Source organism: Calidris pugnax, unplaced genomic scaffold, assembly GCF_001431845.1.
Source record: "Calidris pugnax isolate Ruff unplaced genomic scaffold, ASM143184v1 scaffold24, whole genome shotgun sequence".
Lineage (NCBI taxonomy): Eukaryota > Metazoa > Chordata > Aves > Charadriiformes > Scolopacidae > Calidris > Calidris pugnax.
Genome location: NW_015090922.1, coordinates 34,666,818 through 34,689,860, shown reverse-complemented (window position 1 = coordinate 34,689,860; position 23,043 = coordinate 34,666,818). Strand labels below are relative to the sequence as shown.

The 23,043-nt window shown below is 37.1% G+C and overlaps 1 protein-coding gene across 1 annotated transcript in view; it reads right to left on the bottom strand.

Annotated features, from left to right (window-relative positions):
- Window positions 1–4,241: 4,241 nt before the first annotated feature.
- Window positions 4,242–23,043, bottom strand: part of ADGB (androglobin) — a 100,875-nt gene continuing 82,073 nt past the window's right edge. Inside the window, exons 29-35 of the mRNA XM_014950504.1 lie at window positions 21,588–21,699; window positions 14,167–14,354; window positions 12,370–12,525; window positions 9,830–9,938; window positions 7,652–7,754; window positions 6,136–6,319; window positions 4,242–4,487 (exon numbers count right to left, since the gene is read on the bottom strand). Of these exons, the coding sequence (XP_014805990.1) occupies window positions 4,296–4,487; window positions 6,136–6,319; window positions 7,652–7,754; window positions 9,830–9,938; window positions 12,370–12,525; window positions 14,167–14,354; window positions 21,588–21,699 (1,044 nt within the window). The 3' untranslated portion in view covers window positions 4,242–4,295. The remainder of the gene's footprint in view (window positions 4,488–6,135; window positions 6,320–7,651; window positions 7,755–9,829; window positions 9,939–12,369; window positions 12,526–14,166; window positions 14,355–21,587; window positions 21,700–23,043) is intronic.

Here is a 23,043-nt window from a genome sequence, read left to right as displayed (position 1 = left end):
AAATTAAAGCAAAACAGATGGGACAAGTCATTTGAAGATTAATGAAGCTACTTGTGTTAAAAAGTAACTTCAGATATGTATTTTAATGAAAAAGATCCTTTCTAGTTCAGAATAGCTGGTCAAAAGAAAAGAATCAAGCAGTGAAAACCCCTAAAGCTTAGCAGAACACACCTACAAAGAATTATTAGAAGTGATTAACTCTTTACAGAGTTAATCCCCATTAAACTGAATTATCAAGTCAAGGGCTTAATTTCGTTCTCAGGTACTTACATTGCTTTGTGAATGTTACCTTTTTTCCTAAAATGTAGAAGTCAACCAAGCAAACTCTAACAAATTCTTTAGGGATTATTCACAATGCAGTCTAAGATGTTGAAAAGTTTTCATTCTCCTGTGGCATTTGCAGTTTCCATCAAAACTTTTCAAAACTTCTGCTGAACAGTGACATTTTCCTTTGTATAACAGCTATACTTCATATGAAAGAGAAATGAATACCAGGAATCAGTACAGTAAACAAATTCTTTTTGTTTTACCACTACAATGATGCAGCTCAACCTTAAAAATGTTCTGAGAGATATCCCTCTGCTCTAAAGAATCTCTAAATCTTTAATCAAAATTCCAGCCGATCACAAAGTATAGCTGTAAAATATTTCCAGTATTGCCCTAAGCTCTGAGCTCATCACATCTCTCAGCCTGCATAGTTAGTCCCCAGGAGAAAAGCCAGGCTTGTCTTTCACATGCCACTGTGTGGATTCTTGAAACAGCTTCTCCTTGTGCAAGTCCTCAGCAATGACCAGCCCCTAACAGACAGTCCTGCTACATTTTAAACACAGAGATTGAAATTAGCTCTGTATTTGTCTTGTGTGTTGGAGGTACTTAAGGTGTGGGAGAATCACACAAACACAAAAGAAGAACCTTACCATAATATTGCAGACTGGCTCTGTAAGATGCACACAATCTTCTGCCAGAAGGGAGATCAGGATTTCTGAGCCGTTGGAGTACCGCATCCTCTTCATCGATGTACAGAGACGGCTACTGTCATACTCTTCTTCAGGAGTAAGACTTGGCATTTCAGGGGAGAAGTATGTAACTCTCCAAGTAGTAAGACAGCTAACTTCCAACATTAAGAGATGTTCTTCATATACAGTCTCCCATGACCAAAAAGTAGAGGCAGTGTATGTGACAAATTGTGCAAACTTTCTCAGGGATTATTTTCTCTAAGGAACGTTAGAAGGTAACTGCTTAACTCCTGCTTCCACTCACACAAAAACTAAATCCTTTCTTCTATGAATTGAAGCCACCGGATACCTAGTAAAATATGCTTTGATGCACCCATTTCTCTATTGCACTTCCAAAATGACTGTCATCTCAAAAGATCCAGCAATCTTGATTCAGAAAAGCCTTCCCTATTTATTCTGTTCTGTAAAGGGCTTGAACTCTTGTGTCAGTCCTCTGCTGAAGTCCTTTACTGAATAAGAAATCACATAATTTAAAGCTTGTCCTTGTGCCCCTACTGAACCTGGCCCTGAATGGCCATGCTGAGTATAAGCATGAATGATGACTGTTGAAATTCCAGAGCTTTTATTACCGGAAACCTTAAGAAAATACGAATACTTGACGCAATATGGCATACTTCTGAAATGTACAATCTAAAACCAGAATTTGAGCAATCTCCCGTACTGAATCCAGGTAGTAAATTTCTTTGATAGAAAGGCTGGTTGAATTTCATAAAATTATGGTGCTTAAAAGCTGTCTTACTCCTAAAGGGCAAAAGTGCTTTATCCACGTGAACACATAATTTGGCTTTTGGGCAAACTTGGTCTACAAACTGGAGGAAACAATCACATCTTTTAAAACACAACATACAGTTTGACTTGTTTGTTTTTCTTACAGTAAAGTGCTAAACATGATGGCTCCTTAAATTACTGCAAATGGTTGTTTTGAAATACAGTTCCGTTTTGGTTTAGTTTTTGTACATCTTTCCCTACTAACTTAGCTTGTAATACAGTGCACCATGTAAAAAGCTGTTGTGTTGATGTAAAACTGTTGCATATGAAATCTCATCAGTCATCTGCTTCTAGATCCAATGCATGTAAATTCTTTGGCACAGTCCAAATCAAGGCCTTTTCTCTCCCAGGCTCCATTATGATGTAAGTGGATATTTTGCTTTTCTGGAGTATGCACAGGGACTTAATAAAACTGCTACTGTGTGTCTCTTAAAACATTACATACTCCAAAGTACATGCAATTAAACAGTGTGACAGTAATTCATTCCTTCATCATATCTGTGTTGTTGAAATGATAAATGAGCCAATAGAGACACTTACAAACCACACAGGAGATTCTGATGATGCCACATTACTTTTTAAAATGAGGAAATTATGAAACTTAGAATTGTGTGTAGCATCAGAACTAGATTTGATAATGTAGATCTGAGTACACTGTGTCTGAGTTTAAATCTGTTTATAGCTGATTACATGCAGGGATGGGTTCTGATCACGCAGGTTATTAGCTGAATTTTTGACATTTAGATGTCGATTATGCTGGCTTTTGGAATTGGATTGATTTTTACAACAGAATGTCATTATAGCACTTGCAGTGACATCAAGAACAGAACTTCAGCTTGATCTTCCTCTACAGAAGCTCATTAGAGATTCACATAAGAAGACAACCAACACGTGCTATTGCCATGGAAACAAGATGGAATATTATGAAGCAGTATAGCCCATATTCCAAAATAGAGAGGACAAAGTCAGAGCAATTATAGCACAGGACTGACAGGCTTTTTGTTTGCAGCCTGCACAGGTCAAAGCAAAACTTAGATCCTGCTCTTTGAAATAAGAATCACCAGTGCAGTTTAGGACTCTGGTTTCAATGAAAAACTCGAGCCAGTTAGTTTAGTTCATGTTGTATGGGAGGAAGGAGGCCGAATGGAGGCAGAGGCATCACAGCAGGTGTGTAGGTGTGATGTACAAAGAAGAGATACCACAGAACTGATAGAGAAGTGAGTCAAGTTCAAGCCAGGCAGTGAGATACTGACAGAACACAGGTGAGCAAAACCAGCAGAAGCTGAACATCTGGTATGCCATTAAGATGCAGAAGAAAGGCTGGTTTCAAACGCAGTAGCTAGCCATTACCAGCAGCCAGAATGCAGGGGATAACATTTCTTTACTTTGCATTAAATAGGTGAGTCTCATGGTTTCTCATGTTGTCTAGATAATAACATGTTTTTGGACATCCTGGACAGATTATCTGTGTACATTCTGTAGGCAGCCCAACTTCCCAAGCTTCTGCTTGTCACTACCTATGCAAAAACTACTTTAAACCATTTGAAAGAGGTCTGTCTGGTCTAGAGAGAGTTCTCACTGTTGTAAGACCATTGTCTCTGACTGCTGAGTGCTAGCTAGTGAGTATGAATGCACACGCTTTTTTTTTGTGTTTGATGGCAATACCAAAAAATATAGGGATGTTAAGCTAATGGAAGCAAGAGCTTAGAGGAAATATTTCACCCTTCATGTAGAAAGCCTGTGATTGTCTACCTTTAAGAAACATTTTTAAATTCCAGCTGAGGGTCTAGGAGTAGACCGACAGTCTATTGTAATCACTTTGAGCAAAGCCACTGTGAGCAAAAACACAGCTTAGGAAAGATAAACAAAGAGTAATAGGGTTTAATGGGTATTCAACAAGCTTTGGGAAGTTGTACCATGAATTTGCCACTACGGAGAGGTACTGTGAAATTCAAAAACACGTAAGAGAATGATGAAAGGGAAAAATACTACTGTACACAGAAACCTTGTGAGTGTCTACTGAAGCAGGCTTTGGGAAGCCTTCCAATGCCTGCATATGAAATGTGCGGTATGCCACTATCTAATTATTATAAACTCCACAAATTGTCATCCACTTAAGGAGCTCATGTTTCTGCCAAGTTAAATGACTTCAAAACTGATAGGTTACATTCCCTGGTTCAACTCTGGTTCATTCTTGACTGGTTCTGTTTTGATAGGAAAAAGAGGATGAAAGACATAGCGAGATGGAACGAATATGAATTTTTTGTTGTGAAATTCTATTCCTGTAAAAGATACAAACTTTAATAGTAGTGAGTACCTTTATGAGAAACAATATACCAAACACTTTGTTAAAAAGATGAATACTAGATCAATTTATTCACTAGCACCAGGAAAAGAGATAAAATGAGATATAGTTGACAAAAATGATTGAAAATAACAAGCATTCTTTCTCATCTTTGCATGCAAACTTCTTTTCCCAAACTGTTAAATATAATTCAGTAGTGCTAGCAATTATTTTTTTTTCCCTAAACCTGTTCCTTGTTTTTTTTTCTGTGCATTTGGGCTTTTCTTCCCTTGCTCTGCTTGCAGGGCTGCTTCAAGAACCTCCAGCTCTTCTTGTTTTCTGCGCTCTTCCGCTAGCAGCTTACTTCTGTATGCTTCCCGAATACTGTAAATTCTGCCTCGGGTCTCATCTAAGGATGCCTAGCCAAAAACAAATAGCAATACCCCCCAACACATGAACCTTGATTTCATCACAAGCAACTGCATCCTTCCTGTCATGTTTCACTTTATGAGTCTATAAGTAGAGGGAGAGCATCTCTCCTTTTCTTTTTTACACGTGGTTTTATTGATTTGTCACAGTGACACAGCTATATGTCAGTCTTTTCACCATGAAGTAGAAGAGAAAGTTCATGAAAACCCTTTTAAAATGCTAGTATAACAAGCTGATTGTGTGAAAGAAAGATAGGGCAATTGCCCATCTGGGTCTAGTCCCTCTTCAGCTACTGCCTTGCTTTGTTGTCTTAAACAAGTCCCTTAAAACCTAGTTTTCAGTAATGCCAAAATGGCTTAGGACCTTTAGTCTTTTAAGAGATGAAAGAAGCCTCAATCACATTGAGCTTCAATGAGACTTAGGGCAAGTGGGACTTGGACACTTCTGAAAATGTTTTCCTTTACGTTGCCATCCTGGAAAATGGGTATCTCTAGATTCCTTGATATAGTTCTCTGTAGTCTAAAGATGCAAAAAAACTGCAAAAGTGCTAAGCAGCACAGTATGCATATTCCCAAGTAACTCATTTTAAATTAGTACTGTGAAAAACCTTCAATGGGCATAGTTTCTAGGAAGACTCAAGGATCTACTCTTAATAAATATTTGCCCTTCTAATGTATGATATATTAGGCATCCAAAATCACAGCAATGTCTAAAAACCTGGACACAGACTCTTAGTAGGATCAATCAGTCACTGGTAAAGAACTACGACTCCTTGCAGACTTGCAGTTAAGTAACATAAATCAGGCTGTCTGGAAACTTGTTAAGGAGATGTCTTCAAGTGATTTCTGTAAATAGGTTGGTTTGATGTAGAATTAATTTTACTGTCCCTTATCCAGTTTTAAGAGCTCTAAATAGTCACCAACTGATTGCTGGTGGTTATTGTATCACCACAGTGTACCAAAACATTTTGCTCCTGTTGACACTCAAGGGTTAAAGACAATTTTCCTAAGATATTTGTAGCGATTTAATGCGCAGTACTTTGGCTGAGTTAATCCTAGTAATGGATCCTACATGAATACTACCAAATTTATTATTTATAGTCATGGGTTTTTAAGGATTAATAATTCCAATTTTTTGTTTGTTGACATCATGCGTATCCCATGAAAACTATGCTCTCTAACTTTGCTGTAACACACACTAAGAGCAACTTACCTTCATATTTAAATTAACTTGTTCTTTATTATTTGCCAAGAAGCCCTATACAGTTCTATAACCACCCCCCCCCCAAATAGCCAAATCAGTGTTTTATCTAATATGCATCTGGTCATAGATATCAAATGCTCAATTTATTCTCACTTCTAACTAACCTTTTATGGTGATATTCTTAAAATAGTGTTTTTGCAATGAGCTGTATCAAGAAAGTACTAAGAATATGCTAGTAAGGATGTTGTGTAGTACTGTTTTTTTTTTCCCTAGAATCTTTAGTTTTAACCTTTGCCCAAGCAAAATTTCAAGCTTGTTCACTCTTTCTAATTATTGATATTGAATACAATAGTCTTGAGAATGGTTGATCAAGATATTCATACTAGTGGTGAATATCACAGTAATAGTTACTGGGAAGCGATCCTGAAAACCTACCTGCAGATTCTCATACATTTCAAGTATTTGGTGCTTCAATAAAGCTCTGGCATTTCGTTCTTTTTCTCTTTGTTCCAAAGCCAGCTCTCGAAGGTCCCTAAAATGGTTCATTTTTTCCGCTTTATGAATCTTTTGCTGTTGAATGACAGACTCATTTCTTAGCACAGACTCAGACGTTGTTTTTCTGAAGGAAATAAAATAATGTTTGTCTCATTTCAAGTGCAGTTTTCAGTGGTATATATTTTGCTTACACCCATATGCATATATTTGTGTTATATACTGCAATGTCACCATCGTATGGTTAGATGTGGTTAAGAAGTCATTTTTCCTCTGCTTATATATAATCCCAATGAGAAAGCACATTCCTGAGGCCAGGTCTTATACTTGAGTATCTATTTTAAAATTATTTGTAAAATCATGCTCATCTTTGAACATATGAAAAACTCCTACATATGACACTTATTAATTTGCAAGAAATACCATCTTCCAGAATTTTTTGGTATTATAATTCAGCATTGAGACAAATGTAATATTCTTTTTCTTGCCATTGGCATCATGGCAGCTAAGTGCATAATATATTTTTATAATTTGACTTAAATGACTAGTGAAAAAATCAAGGAGTTTAACACAAATTAAATGTTTTCAAGACTCAAGCTTGGAAGATATTTTGCCATATTTTCTACTGTTTTAATGTTATTCACTTCAATATAACACCAGCTTCCCTTTCAATTTAAAATTAAATTTGGGGATTTTTTCAGCATGTTCTGAGGTCTTTTGAAAATCAATAGCTGCATAAATGCCACATTGAATACAAATGGACTTAAATATGAACTGGGTTCTAGCTGCAGCACAGCAAACTTGCAGGTTCATAACACATGCAATAAAAAATATAGATCTTTTGAATAAAGAATATAGTTAATATAATTATTTCAGCTATTATCTTTTATTATTAACTGAACTGCATTTGTTAATTATATTGTTTGAATCCAGCATCACATCCTGACAAACTTAACATGTGCTTCTTTCAAGATGATCACTGAAATAAACATATTTGCCAGCACATGCATTTTCTTCAGGTTTTCATGTCACATTCTTATTACATGCAGTGCATTTCAGCTCCTTTGACATGTATTATAAGGAAAGGACATAAATTGTAAATGGATGTAGGAAAGCACAGATTTTCAGGAAAATCAAAGCTGAAAACTGTATCTTGATGCTGTTTACACTTCTGTGTTCACTACTGAGTGGTTTTGTGTACATAACATAAGTGACAGACAAAATATGGGCCAGGATTTTCACAGCAACTTTAACAAGCATGTTACAGAATTGTAGCTGACTTCAATAACATGTGAAGTATAGAGTCTAAATTCACATCAAATATACTGCAAGCAATTAAAAAAAGGATACAAGTGCATAAAATATATATTGCATTTAGTAATTCGTATATATGAAAATCCTTAGCCAGTCTTTCATTTTGGTGTTTCACTGGGACTTAATTATTCTTGCTGTTGTTTACCTCATATAAGGACTAAGGTCTATAGGCTCCCATTTTGTTTGCTGCATTTGGAAGCTTGAGTCGATACTTGTTTGTGATGATTTCTTTCCTATGGTAAAAGAATCTACAAAAGAACAGATTAAAGTGGTTACTCAGTTACGTTAGGAGACTCCATCTAAATTTTTATATAGTTTTTTCCCGTTTTGGCTCAATGAAATGCATTATTAAATGAGAATATGGGTTCCAGAGGATACAATATTTCTGCCTTTTTATTTCCAACACTCATGATAGAATCAAAGACACTGCAAAAGGCCCATATATGCTAGAGAGAAATTAATATATATATATTTTGGCTAAATCCATAGTACTCAAGAAGGTTTGTAAACCTAAGCAAGAAGATTCAATTTAAAGTGCCTAAAGAATATAAGAACAACTTCTAATCAGCAAGAAATCGCATTCTTTTATATATATATATATATAAAAATCAATAAAAATCTGATTGTTCAGTTCTGACTGTAGTTCAAAAAAAATTATATTCACTTTTAGACAGAGATTTAGTTTGAGAAATACCAGTCTAAAGAAAAAGGGTCTCATGACAACTTAAAATTGTCATGCTGAAATCTTAGATTTTTTTTTACCACATGGATAGTAACCCTATTATGCTTTAATGTAGCATTCTCATGATACAATTACATATCTGATATTAAACATGCCGCTGGGCTGAACTGCACTCTGATTATTCCAACACTTCATTCTTTCAGCTCGTGTGGACGTGCTGAAAATGCATGTGAAATTTGATAAGGCTTAACAATGACTGCAGTAGTTTGTTTCCATAAAAACTCTCATATTACTCTACTTATTTTAATAATCAATTGAAACTTTAAAAAAGCCATTACTGGAATTTTCTTACCAAAAATTGGAAAGAGGTTTTTGAGCATTAAAAAAATTTACTATTTATACATAGAGAAACATACCAGCCTTCTCTGTTGGTCTAGAAGGGTAACATGGACTTTGGAAGTGCCTTGGACACTGCCCGTCCGAAAAATATTCTCCAGAATGTAACAATTCTCATTAAGATACCGAACGCTAGATATATGTTCAAGCACGTTATTGCCTGTTGTTGCACTCCACAGAACCAAACCATAACAACTTAAAGTCATTGGCATATCACCTCTTTACTTCATGAGACACTGTATTAGACTCAAAATGCTTAGTTTAGAACAAAGCTCTTGGTAGACAACCATTAATTTTGTAGTCCTTATCCAATAGCTTAAAGGAAATAATATTTTTTTCAAGTTCCTTTGGAATGCAAGAAGTAACTAGTAGTGTGTTTCTTTACAGCATAAAGTGAGGACTACTTCTGCTTTAAATTCTGAAACATTCCTGGAAGAATTACTTACCTAAAAATATCAATCTTAACAACTTATGTACTCGTCACAAGTTCTAGTTCCAGGCGCATGAGCCATGACCAGATATTGTCATAATGAGACTGGATGTTATACTTTCTGTTTTGTGATGTCCTGATCTCAGCATTTTTCTCAGAAGAAAAGAAGCAACAAACAGCTTTGCAGCCTTATACCCAATTCAGATTTTCATCAGTCTGGTAAATGCCAGGGAATGCAAATGAAGAATGTGTAGAAGTTGTAACCACTATGTACAATTAGACAATACATTATGGAAGCTGCCAGGAAGTTGATGCTACTCAGTATGCACTTATTGACACCTTACTTCTAAGTCACTGTCCATGAACAGTTTCCATGGACATTAACATAAAGAAAATGTACATTAGAAGTATTAGTACATTACTGACATGTTATTTCAGCTGCTAACCAATTTTTTAATATTTCTACATTAATGACCTCTGGTATCCAATTTGGAATTGAGGGAGTAAGCCTTTTTTAATGAACTACCAAAAGTTTCGGGTTAGTTTATGGTTAGAATTCTAGTACAGGAGGACTGTTTAAAGTTTGCTTAAAGGTAACTTGGCAGCCTCCAAGATCTGTGTCTGAAAATAGAGCAATGCAACAACTAAACCACAAAGGGGATAGAGAAGATAGGGACTAAACATGCCATGTGCATTTGGACACCTTTAGCAGGGGTGTTCTATCCGTTTACTACCAGTATTTAATGCAGAAGTCTTTTCTAAGGAGCTCAACATGATGAACAGACAACGCTCGGGGCAGAAAGTTATACCCTTACCTCCTTCTATTGAACTAGATGTTAAACTGGCAGTCTCAGACCCAGCCATGGGCTCCTCTGAATCTCTCACAGCATACTTATTAATAAACCGCATGCGTTCCTGAAAAGCCTAGAGATCAAAGTAAGAATCCAGGTAAGAAAACTTCTAATGCATACTTTAAAATGCAAAGAATTTTCAAAGCTAGGGAGCTATAAGTGGTCAATAAGACAGTAAATCTTCAAATCCAATGCATGTGAGATATGATGCTACTTCATATTACTGGTGAGTATATTTCACTGGTTTCACCTATGAAAACATCACCTCTAACAACAGGAACACCATTAGTGAGTCCCTGGGGAGAAAAAAAGATAAACGTAAGAGGACCACATTTCATGTCAGAGTCATATTCAAGTCATCTCTCCAATGGATATTTTTTCCTTAAATAATAACCTGTCAACATGAAACATCCATCTTTTTCTAGTAAAATTTTGGAGGCTTTATTTGTTTACATTTAATATGCTGTATAGAGGAGAAATAAATTAGCAGTAGTACTTAAACTTCATCTTTAATTTATATCAAGTGTGTCTTGAGTATATGAAAAAGAACCTCTAAGTAAACCTTTGTGAGATGGTAGTTCAGTAAAATGAAAGGTAGATAGTGCACTTTCAACACTCATTGCATACTGGCTATATTTAGTACCTATCCCAAATGAGAAAATAGCGCTGTCAATAACAAACCTAAGACCAGAGTGCAGTATGAAACTCTGCCTGGGGCTAGAATCAGAGGAGATACTAGGTTCCCATTCAATCAGTACTGAGGTATTGAATGCTTACACTAAAGATCATCATGCAATGAAAAAAAAAAAAAAAAGTCACGATTTCTGGGTAGTTTAAACTAATCTTTGGATTTAAAAAAAAAAAACAAAAAACCCCAAAACAATCAACAAAATAAACCTGAAAAGCAAAATCTGTTCCCTCACAACTGACTGTACAATCAGAATACATTCAGCTACTGCACCTCCCTAGGACTTATCTCTTCCTCCTAGGAGCTGCTATAGCCTGGTGATTTAGGCTTCCTCCTAAGAAATGGGAGCTATGGATGCAAGCTCTTTCAGACTCAATTATCATTAATGCCAAACCCAGGCATCACCACTTCCGCCTGAGTGGTGAGACTTTCTCTTAAGAGTCTGATTGCCAGAATGGATGGAGAAGCCAAAAATTCAAGGCTAGAGCCAGGCACATAATTCCCAGAGTCACAGGGCATGTGACCCCTGGAACAGGCAGACACTGGGGCAAGGTGATCAGGAAGAAAGGACGAGGGAAGCTACTTAGTCTGGATCCTCAAGTGAGACCTTCTGTTTTTTAGCATATGACATAGTTACTGCAATTCTCTTAACAATGGATGTTTTAGAAAAAAAGATCACAGACCTCAGGGGCTTTTAAAATGGAGCCCTTTAGCTGTAATCCAGTTGATTTTCTGATCAAAAAAGGCAACGGTGATAGAACTAGCATCCTAAAGAGACTCTTTACACATCAAAGGGGATTCATTTCCAGCTAATCTTTAGGATGCTGTACTTGCATTTTCAGTTTCAGCACAGCCAATCAAAACTGCAGAATAATGCATCTCTCCTTAGATCAAAATTTAATAAAGTATTGTCAGAAAAAATTTTGAGCTTTGGAGACACTGAACAGAACTGACAAAATCTGAAATTGTTACTGTGAAGACCCATGTCTGAGGTTCATTTCTGAAAGGTAATATAAAAAAGGCAAAATGCTTATGAGCTGGAGTTTCTGACCGGTGGTGATGGTGACCAGGGATCACTGCTCTGTAAGTTTTAAGACTGTACTTTGTTCTTTAATTTTCCTCTTTTTTGTAATGATGCTTCCAAATCTGAATCAGCAGTTTAACTTTTTGCTTTGCTAGAAAGAACTTGTATTATTTTTCCATCTTAAGCATACGTCATGCCAAAAGAGCCCAGACGCAGCTGACATCTGCATTGGAATTACTTCTCCGAAACAGTGAATTCATACAGAGCAGCACATACAGGTTCATGGACAACCTGCAACCCAGAATGAAGTTAGGAATCCTGGCTGCAGGGGGCAATTTGAGTGATGATATGGCCACGTGCCAGTTCTTCAAGAGAAATCTTTTTGGCATGTTTGTAACAGTGTATTTCTCACTAGAATCTGTTCATGCTAAACATTAAACTTATCACAAGTAGCAGCTTTGCAATTGTCTAGAGGTAGTGGGCTTTCTGAGGGCTCAATTGTCTAGAGGTAGTGGGCTTTCTGAGGAGTAACTGTTCTCTGTTTTGTAAAGTCCAACCTAAAGTCTCAGTGATCTACAGAAGTGTAAAGGAGGTGATCTGGATTCCTTCCCAGAACTCACGCATATATGACTTCTGATTCTTTAAGCTGTGTAAAATTTCCTGTTTTCCACAGAGTGGTGAAGAGGACAGCCGTGTGAAGTCAAGTCTCTGTTCTGTCAACTTCTCTATCACCACAGCAGCTCCTGGAACTTGTGAAGAAACATTACTGCAAAGATTGCACTCTGATATTACCTTGACAGCTCTTCCTGGCTCTGCAGACTCCCATGCCTGTTTCATGGCTTTGATCTTATCTGCTCGCTGGGTGTCTTTCTTCACCTCCAGAACGTCTGCTTCTCTCTGTTCACTAACTAGACGTAAAGTCCAGTATGGTTTGTTTGAAGCAGCTTGCTGAAAGTGAAGTATCATAAACATAATGTTTGGTACACATCTACTACCACTGTTTAGGATAAAGTTGTATTTCTGTATCCTGGTAATTTTCCTGACTGATAAATGTTATACACTGATAGACTTTGACCTGCATTACCACACGGTGGCTGCCAAAGGTAAGGACAATTACTTTGTAATGTCTAGAAGCCCTTCGAGGTATTTTATGTGCTTCCCTCCACTCCCATACAGCATGGTCCACACTCCTAGTTCTTCTCAACAATCTTTCTGAACAAGAGTATTTTGTAGCAATTATTGTCTTATCTTCCTGTTGAGTTTTTTTCCTTTCCTTTCGTCCTTCCCCTTCCTTCCTTCCTTCCGCAAGCTTTTTTACTAGGAGTCTTATTATATTTAACTAGGCTTTTTGTGTAGAAATATATCTTGCTGTGTCTTATGAGGCATCTGATTCTTTCCAATCACTTCCCAAATTATCTAAACCACCTTAACGTATGGCTTCTCCAGAATCGTAGGGTACAAGTAGTGCCTCAAGGGTAGGAGACTATTTTGCTGTCTGACCAATGAATTGAGCTGCTGTGCTGCATATAGAGATAGGAATACTAGAGACAGGAGTTCAGCTTGCATTTGAGACTAAAGTGGGCATCTTCTTTATCTGCAAGTGGTTCCATCTTGAAACTTGCATTTGTTTTAGCAGCAGACTGAAGAACTCCCAAGAGTTATCATCCCAGCACCCCGTCATTGGAGCCAAAAGCAGAAGTCTGACAGACGGGAGCTGCATTGCATTTCTGTGGCCAAAAAACTCAACTGCAGCCACTTGGGCTGCTCTGAAGGGGGGGTTAAGGCACTATTACTACGTTATTATTACTATAAGGCACTCTGTATGTGTGGATGTGAATCATAGGAAAGTTTGCTGTGCAGCAGGTTTAGTCAACAAAAAAATTCAGCAGAGATTTCTTCATGAAAATCTCTATGGAGATGCCCTCCCCTTGAACTACCTGCCATGAGCCAGCAAAATTCCCAGCAAAAGCAATGCCATTAAAGAAGGAGCTGTCAGTTTCTTCTTTGCCTTCCATTAATTTATTTGCAATCCATACAGTCAGTTATCCCTTTTAAGGCACACAGGCTGGCAGTAGCCTTTCGGTCAACCACTGAACACTCAGTTTATCCCACCACATTGAGAAGAATTTGCAAGTAGGCACCAATTTTTCTGCTGTTGTGTGTCTACAAGCTAATGACAATTGTGACGTACGAGTCAGGAACTGACTATAGCAGAACGACCTATTTCATCTCCCTGGGAACCCATGAAAATCACTACAATGAGGGACTAGCGGGACATGAATATGGTGAATTCATGGAATTTAATAAACCTTCAGCAGAGACACAAATTAGACCAACAAAAGGATCAACCAGTAGTTGCTTTTATGTATAAAGAAATAAGCAGACTACATGTCTAAGTGCAGGATGGATATCTGTTATGTGCATAATTCAATGTCTCTCAGGTGTAAAGCTAAAAAGGTGGCAAAGAAATGCACACAGAAACACAAGGTATACACTAGAAGTGCTAGTAACACTGATCTGCAGGCCTGAAAATATCTCAGTACGATGATGGCACATAAAATAAATCCAGTTTCTTGGATTTGTTCTCACCTGAGATTCACGTCGATACGCAAGAGATATAAGTGATCCTCCTTCTTTATTGAACTTCTCTTTTTCTGTCTTCTCAGATGCTTTATCTTTTGATTTTTTGGTTGGTTTAGGAATACTTGCAGACTTTTGTCCTTCAGAATGATTAACCATTAAGGGAAAGCTGTGGTCCTCATGCTTTTCGCCATGTACTATTCAGATGGAGTTATGATGCATGATGAATTACAGGATGCCATTGTCATCCATAAATATATTTCCCCATATAATATCCAGGGTGGAATAACAGCATAAAACAACCATGCAGAAAGATAAAGAAAACTCAGTTAATTAGCTGACATTAAAGTACTATACTAACATTTATTGTTGGACTAAGAAAGAATGTGGGGACAAAAAAACTTTTAAAAACAGACTTACCAGGTGGACATATTGTGACAGCCTTATCTGTCCTAAATAGCATTTTACCCAGAGCTTAACTCTGAGTTTGCCATGGTCCCTGCACATCAATAGCTGCATTGTTGCCTTGTGTGTGGGTCAGTCCAATGACTGCAATGTATAGAATCACAATCTGACTCTTATTTCTCCTACATAGTCTCATACAGTCTCTGTCAGTGTTATGCACCAGGCAGGTGAGAAGCTCAGAGTAGGTAAAGGCAATGTTCTCACTGTTTCATATCCGTGTGAGCCTGAAAGTGTGAAGAGCAGAAGAGAAGATATGCCCCACCAAAAATGCAAAGAAGTTAAGGCAAAGGAACGCATTTGAGATTTGATGCATATTTAAGAAATTCAAAATTATCATTCTCAGAACTATCGGAGAACACGTTGGATTCATTATTTTATCACGTGTATGCTGTATGTCTGAATTAAATATGCTGAGAATTGGCATTTGTACATTTGTAGCACTTATTGTGCACTGTCTTAGCTGGTGGGAGCTGTTAAGAAGATTTTTTGTATATCATATTCTTGTTAAAACAAAGAAACAGATAAATAAAGCCTGGAATAGCATAAGGAATGTGTCAATTGAAACAACTTGGAATGTACCCACAACACTATGAGAAAGATTAAAAATCTGAATGAAATATCCATTTCCCTCCACCTTCATATTGCTTGAAGCATTAAAGCAAATGCTGAAAACCTCAATTTAGTCAATACAATAAAACAGGGGATTTCTCTTAGGAAAAAGAGGAACTGTTTTACAATCTGACAATAATAAAAAGGTACCTTTCACTTAATGCTATGCCTTTCTAATCTCTTTCCACTGAGAACAAATCACTGTGCTGCACGATTTGATCCAAAGTTCACTACAATATTGCACTGACTTTACTGAGCTGTGGATGAGATCCGCAATGTCATGGCTGAGGTTATATGGACATATAAAATTGTAAATAGTAAATATATAGAAACATATTTATAATACACATACAACTTACACATACATATATATATATTATATGATATATATGTGTATTACATCATATATTATACATGTATTTATCTATAAATTGCATTATTCTTATCTTTTCATGCCACTTAAATAATGTACAATGGCACCAAAGTGCCAAAATTAAATTGATTCAATGTTGACAAAGCATACATTAAAGAATGAAAGCAAAAATTAAAGTGGTCTCCACAAATACTGAAGATACCAAAGCAACTCCAGAGGAAATGCAAATATAAAATAAATAGTGATGACATTATTTGAAGTTATAATATCATTACATAAATGGCTTTCCATTTAATTTCATATTATCCTAACATATTAGCACCATAAATCAGGCTGGTGTACATGCATTATTCAATGAATTATTAATTTTAAATATAAATTATTTATTGTTTATACAAACACTCAAGAGACATTCAGTGTCATTAGCTAAATTATATCAGACAAAGACTTTCTATGTCATGGGATACCACAAGCTTCATCTGACTTCTATAAATATTTTAACAAGTTGGTGTTCTGGACTTATTGCATACACTGAGACATTAGTAAATAACGAACAAGCATATGAAATGGCAGCACTAAAATGAAGTAATCTGCTTTAACTCCAGATATAAAGGCTTAGGGCAGGATTCTATTGAGCTCTCTTAGTTAATGGTACCCTGCACCGTCCAGGTTCCCCCAGCCTGCCCCCCTCCCCCAGCAGAGCAGGCTGCCTCCCTGGTTTTGGGATCATAGAATGGTGAGAGTTGGAAGAGACCTTAAAGATCATCAAGTTCCATCCCCCCTGCCAGGGACACCTTCCATTAGACCTGGATGCTCAAAGTCCCATCCAGCCTGGCCTTGAACACTTCCAGGGATGGGGCATCCACAACTTCCCTGGGCAACCTGTTCCAGTATCTCGCCCCCATCACAGTAAAGAATTTCTTTCTAGTATCTAACCTAAATCTCCCCTCTTCCAATTTAAAACCATTACCCCTTATCCTATTGCTATGCTCCCTGATAAAGAGTCCCTCCCCATCTCTTCTGTAGCCCCCTTCAGGTACTGGAAGGCCATTATAAGGTCTCCCCGGAGCCTTCTCTTCTCCAGGCTGAACAATCCCAACTCTCTCAGCCTGTCTTCACAGGAGAGGTGCTCCAGCCCTCTGAGCATCTTCATGGCCCTCCACTGGATCCATTCCAATGGGCCCATGTTCTTCCTGTATTGAGAACTCCAGAGCTGGATACAGTACTCCAGGTGGGGTCTCACAAGAGCAGAGTACAGGGGCAGAGTCACCTCCCTGGACCTGCTGCCCATGCTTCTTTTGATGCAGCCCAGGATGCGGCTGGCTTTGTGGGCTGCCAGTGTGCATTCCTGGCTTATGTTGAGCAACAATCATCACAAGCTCTCAGTGGCTGCTATATTGTATATGTATGGCACCAAGTAAAGCTTGGGCATCACAGCAATTGAAAGTGATGACCAACAACTGATAGCAACTCTTAAAATTAGCTTCGTTACCACTTTTCAATTATTTACTCAGCAATTTATTTATTTTAATGCCAGATGGGATCATAGTGGTCATCCAGTCTAATTTCCTGTCTATGACAAGATAAATAATTACACTAAATAATTCCTATCTGAAATTCATAATTGCAGATTGAGATATGACAGTCCTCTTTTTTAGGCAAGATAGACAGCTACTCCTGATTTATGAAATTCAAATTACAGAGAATGCATCTTATTCATAGGTAAAATAGAGAGGAGTCTTTTGAAGTTTTCTTTGAGAAGATGAAGAACCCACTATCTGAAATATACTTTGACCATTTAGTGGGATTGCAGAGTAGCTGGTAGAAATGACTGTTACTTGTCCCATGAGAGACTTTCAGATTTGGTTAGGAAATGATCAAGAAGTTCAGATGCTTCTTTTCCTGTCTCTCATTGGACCCTCAGAAGGATTCTTGACAGATAGCAACATCAAAAATCTTTCCAAAGTTGGACTCATCCAGACACTAAAGTTGCAGTAAAAGTACACCAGGATAGAAGCAAACCACCAACTTGGTTGCAGTAGAAGGATGGGGTTAGAGCATGGCTTAGAGGTCTACAGGTCTTTAAGCTCTAGCACCACCATGTATCCTCAGTGACCTACTTTTTCACTGAACACCAGGCAAGTGATTAATCATAAATACAAATAAGTGATTAATCATAAATACAAATACAGACAAGCAAAGTGGGAAAGAGACAACGAGAGGGAGAACTGAACATCCTGTTAAACTTCACATGAAATCCTGCCCTTGGAATGAGCCAGCAAGTTCTCCTGCTGGAATAGAAAACCCGTGGGAGAAACTTTTTCAGCTTGCTTCTTAAACAAACAAACAAACAAACAAAAAAACCAAAAAAGCCAGTATTCCAAACAAGACTGCCTCTCCTGCCTTTTCAAACCTACCTCTACTACCTGGGTTGGGTGCCCTCTCTCCTCCTGCTCTTCCAGTGGGATAGACAGCCTTCTCCCATCAACAGCTAATACTCACGAGTTAACTTAAGGCAATACAAAAACTACATGCTGCAGTCAGCATTCAGTGCACACTGATGATTCAACTCTGTGAAAATTGCACAATAAAACTTCTGATCTAACTACAGGAAAAGTAAAACCAAAGAACCAAAAAAGGCAATAGCTGAAAATCATATATACAAAATGAACCTTGAAATAATTTTGTTCTTGCAGTCAAGCAACTTTAAATGTTATTAGCAGTTGCAAGATTGCCTGCTAATTTTTCCCTTTTTACACAAGAATTATGATCCAGACATTTTTACTAGATTTCCATTGAAATCTTGCCCCATTAACAGTTCCCAATGGAAGGGAAAAAAGAAAAAAAAGAGAGAAAAGAATGAAGACTGTATAAATAATACACTATCTGGCACTTTCTAATTACTGTGTTCTTGGGTTTTCCTGGTTAATGCCTTTTTAATGTTCTGTTTGTGCAATGTGGCCTCTAATAAAACATTTAATGAGATTTCATATACAATAAATATGACTAAATATTAGTCATTAAATAACTTTTGCTAACACAGTTCTTTTTACAAGTACTACCAAGCTGCAATATTAATGATTCTGAAGAAAGGAAGGAAAAAGAAACATCAACAAAATGCAAAATTTTCATAACATTTGTATGCCAGAGATGCCACTTTCTTCAAAAATGTTCCTAATAAATACTTATAACATTAGTGAATATTGATAGTAAAATATTATAGGTCTTCCTTTAAAGGGAGACTAGTTAATGCTAATACAAAGCTGAAATATCCTTTTGCCATGTTAAGTTAGCATTAATACAAAACTAACTCCAGATGGCACTGTTGTCCTACATGAAAAGTGATACCAAAAATAGTGAAAATTTGCTGCAGGAATTTTCCACCTGGCTCACTGCAGCTTTCTTAAAAATCACAATGTGAGAAGATGCCTTTTTGGTTACACACCAACATGGCTATTATATGAATTGTGTGTTTGACAACTGATTCTGGCAGCTTTAAATGGTAAAGTTCGGTTTTCAAATTGCTTTGAGAGGAGTTCACAATCAGAAGAAGATCAAAAGATTAAATGTTCCTTTTTTTCCAAAATACTTACCTATAGTAAGCACTCCAGATAAATACTGCTGTTAATAGAGGTACATAAAAAAATGCTAAGTAGTTAATACGGTAAGTATTGCTGTTTATGATATACATTGTTTTTAAACTCTGCTGGTACCTTGTATAAACAGAAACACCCAGTTAACTATGAAATGGATTTGGGTTACTTTGAAAGGCAGCAATTATGAGAGGACAGAGGAAATCACAACATTTGAAAAGAATCCTAAGAGAAAAGTGCTCGTTATCACTGACTGTGGCTTGATACTGGTTGCCTGAAAATGAGCCACAGCATCGGTTAACATGGGGAAGGGAAGCTACCAACTGGAGTAACTGCTCCCTGAACTAAACATGAGAACCCTCATGACATTGACAAGCTTCAGTAATAACAGTTGAGAACAGGTGAAGAAACATAGAAATTAAGTGACCTCCTTTGACCTGCAGTTTTACTTATGTAAAATAAGTAGCTTACTATGTAGCTGACTGAGAAGGATGACACAATGTAATAAGGTGTCTGTTATAAGAAACAGTCTGTCATTAAAGGAAAAATGAGGAGAATAAATGGAGTCGTCTAGGAAGAAAAGATGATTTTGTGAAGAACACAGCAGGCTAAAAGCAGGTAAAATAACCACTTAAAATGCTGCCTTTGTACAGGCCTGCAAGTCTATGTGATGTAGCTCCTCAAATAGTACTAAAACTGACTAGGGACTATAATAAACCAACAAGATTTATCTTTGTAAAGTTCTGTAATACCAGCTGAAAAAAGACTGCAAAAATCTCAAATGTTGCCGTCAAATACAAGAAAAGAAATAATATATGTCAGCAATTACTGCTGCTGAATCTAACTTTAGCCCAGGGTCATAAAAATTAAAAAAACCCAAAAACTACTCAATGAAGGGACATTAAAAACAAATATGTAACCTGAGTAAGAAGAGAGAAATACCACTAATAAATAAAGATCAAATCTTTCTCACAAAATATAAATAATATAATAATATAAATAATTTCTCCTTATCTCATATTTTAAAAAAATGAGTTACATAATTTTAATATTAATAATGTAGGGAATTTATGGAGTGGTGGAACTGGGGTGGAATTTTAGATTCTGCAGGAATGTAGGGTCAAGAGCACAGGGGAGTCAGCTACTGGGACCTGGGAAGTCCTGGTCAGCTGTGTGTGTGTGTGTGTGTGTGTGTGCAATGGTCTGCACCAGCAGCTGGAGCAGGGCTGCAGCCTCAGCAGCTCATATGGGATTCAGGAGCCAGCTACAGGGCAGACTAGGTGCCTAAGCCCAAATGTTGGAAGGATCCATGTTATAAACATATAGAAACACACACCCACGCAAATCCATATATAGTCTCACTAGTAAACTTGCATTCTGTCCACCCGGAGAGGGGAGCAGGGTGAGGCCATTGGTGTGGTCTGAGCTTGTGTCAGTGCTCTGAGTGTCTGTCTGTGATTTCTGTGCCTGGCAATACGTAGTGTGTGTGCGTGTTCTGTGTGAGTGTGCCTGCTGGGACTACGTTTTCAGCCCCGCTACTGGTTGGATTTGGGAAGTGGAGTAGCAGCAGCCTCCCCTCTCTTGGGCTGCTGGGCCCAGAATGATAAATTTTCCTCTAACATATTAAGATCTAAATCATTCCGTGTCAGCCTCAGCAGGAAAATCAGAAGCCAATACGAGCCATTTACCCAATTTCTAAGATACTGACTAGAATTCTAACTGCTTTTAATGCATATTGGGTTCTTTTCTGACCCTTAACAAGAAATGTTAAGACAATCTGAAAGAGAGAGCAGTTTCTGAAATTTCTCTGTCTTCCAGGCTGGAATGCACAGCCTGTCCTTGAGAACTTTCCTAGCCTTGTCTCCTGCCTAAATTCTTCACCTAGCAGTACAGAAGTAATGCATATTCCAAAACAGACCTTTTACCTCCTTTCAGTGCATCTTCCTAAATTATCAACAGGCACATTGCTCTAGTTTCAGCAGAAACTTGTACATGTGGAGGTACTTTATCAGGGCACTTGTCTTTATATTACACTTCATACACTTATATTACACCTCATCAGTCTCCCTGAGTGCAGAAGAATACTTCTACAACCATTCCACATCCCTACCTAAACTTGAACCCTAATAAGCTCAGGTGATTTTTGCAGAGTATTCTCTGCTTGCTTTATAATTTGTGAACTGAAAGTACAGAATCATGCAATCAAACTTCATTTCTATGAATCATGGAACAAAGTGCTTTGTTGCTCAATTATTCCACTGAAGCAGTGAATAAAAGAAAACATATCATATGGTCATAGCTTGTAGCAATATAACATACTTTTTTTTTTTTTTTTTTTAAAATCAATAACGTGATGCATTTGACTAAATACATGCTTAGATTGAACCAACCTTTGATTTCATTTTTCTCCATTTCTTTCAGTGCCTGAACGAACAGGGACTGACTCTCAGTAAGTGGCCAACTATTATATAGCACCAACGCTTGTACGACATACTTGTGAGACTGTGAAAGAAAATGCAATATGTTAACATGCTGAAGACATAACAATTATAGTAAGCTTTCAGAAGTCTTAGTCAAAGGTGAGTAAACTGCCAGCTACTGAACTCAGCAAACGAAGCACATAATTAATTTACAAGCTTGCACATAACAGTATTCACAAGAAGCTTAAAAAATTAGTGTTAATTCCATAGATTTTATTTTCATTCCTGTGAAATTAAACAATTACTCATGTGTTTATCAAGTGAAACTAAACTAGGCTATACAATAAAGAGCTGCATTCCTTCAAGATTTCCATGTAACTTTCCTATGTATCCCACGTGCTAAAACAAAGACTTTTGTCTTTGATTTTAAGACCTGCTTACAGGGCTTTGAGCCCTAGCACTAGCACTCGATATCGTCTTAATTTGGGGTAGAGGTGAAAGGGTCCACGGGTTATTTTAAACATTATCTACACTGAGCAGGAAATAATTCTCCTTAAAAATTGTTTTCCAAATCCTAAAGCCAGTTCTGAGTCAAAGAATCAACCCTGGAATTTGTTTCTCAATATTTGTTTTCTTTTTTTCAATATTTTGTTGCAATTGAACTCAATTATCAGAAAAATCACAGTAGAGAAACACTTGGAGATAGACAAACAAGAACTGTTTTAAAAAATAAATGTTATTTTTCTAAGACAGATAAGTAATACTCTGTGAAGTCAAGAAAAATGCACATTTTTGACATCCCTCTAGAAACCCAGCTCAAGTAGTAGCTATTGTGTGTATGTTCCCAAAGCTTTCAGCTGACTGGCAATAGGTGTTTCTCTATTAAAAATATTATAGATGGCCTTCTCTTACATCCTATTTAAAAGAAAACTCACAATAAAGCATCAGAAGTTTAACTTCATTACTTTTTGGCCCTTAGCTGAAAGTTATACCATACCTGAATTTGACTGAGCAAATGACGAACAGTTAAAGATAGAATAGATCACCTTGATTTGAAAATAAAAATGACCTCTTGTTATTTGGTCATTCATGTATGTACGTTATCTTTTCTCCATAGCCTCATTCAGAAGCTACCAACAATCTTAATTTTGGATTCCTTTTTTTTTATTTCAGGATATCAGCTCTCCACAGGTACCAAAAGAATTATCAGTACCCCTTCATTGGCTGGGGCCTTTTTTTCGCAAATCTCAATTATTTGGCATCTCTTACTTGTTGTGAGCTTCCACCATTATTTTGAAAGTTTTCCAAGAGTGAAGATTCATCTTCCAGTATAGGTGGACCTTCTCGTACAAGTTCTGGCTTGAGAGGAGCTTTAGTATCCTTTGAAGATGAAACACTTTTTTTTTTGGATCCTCCAGTTTCTGGT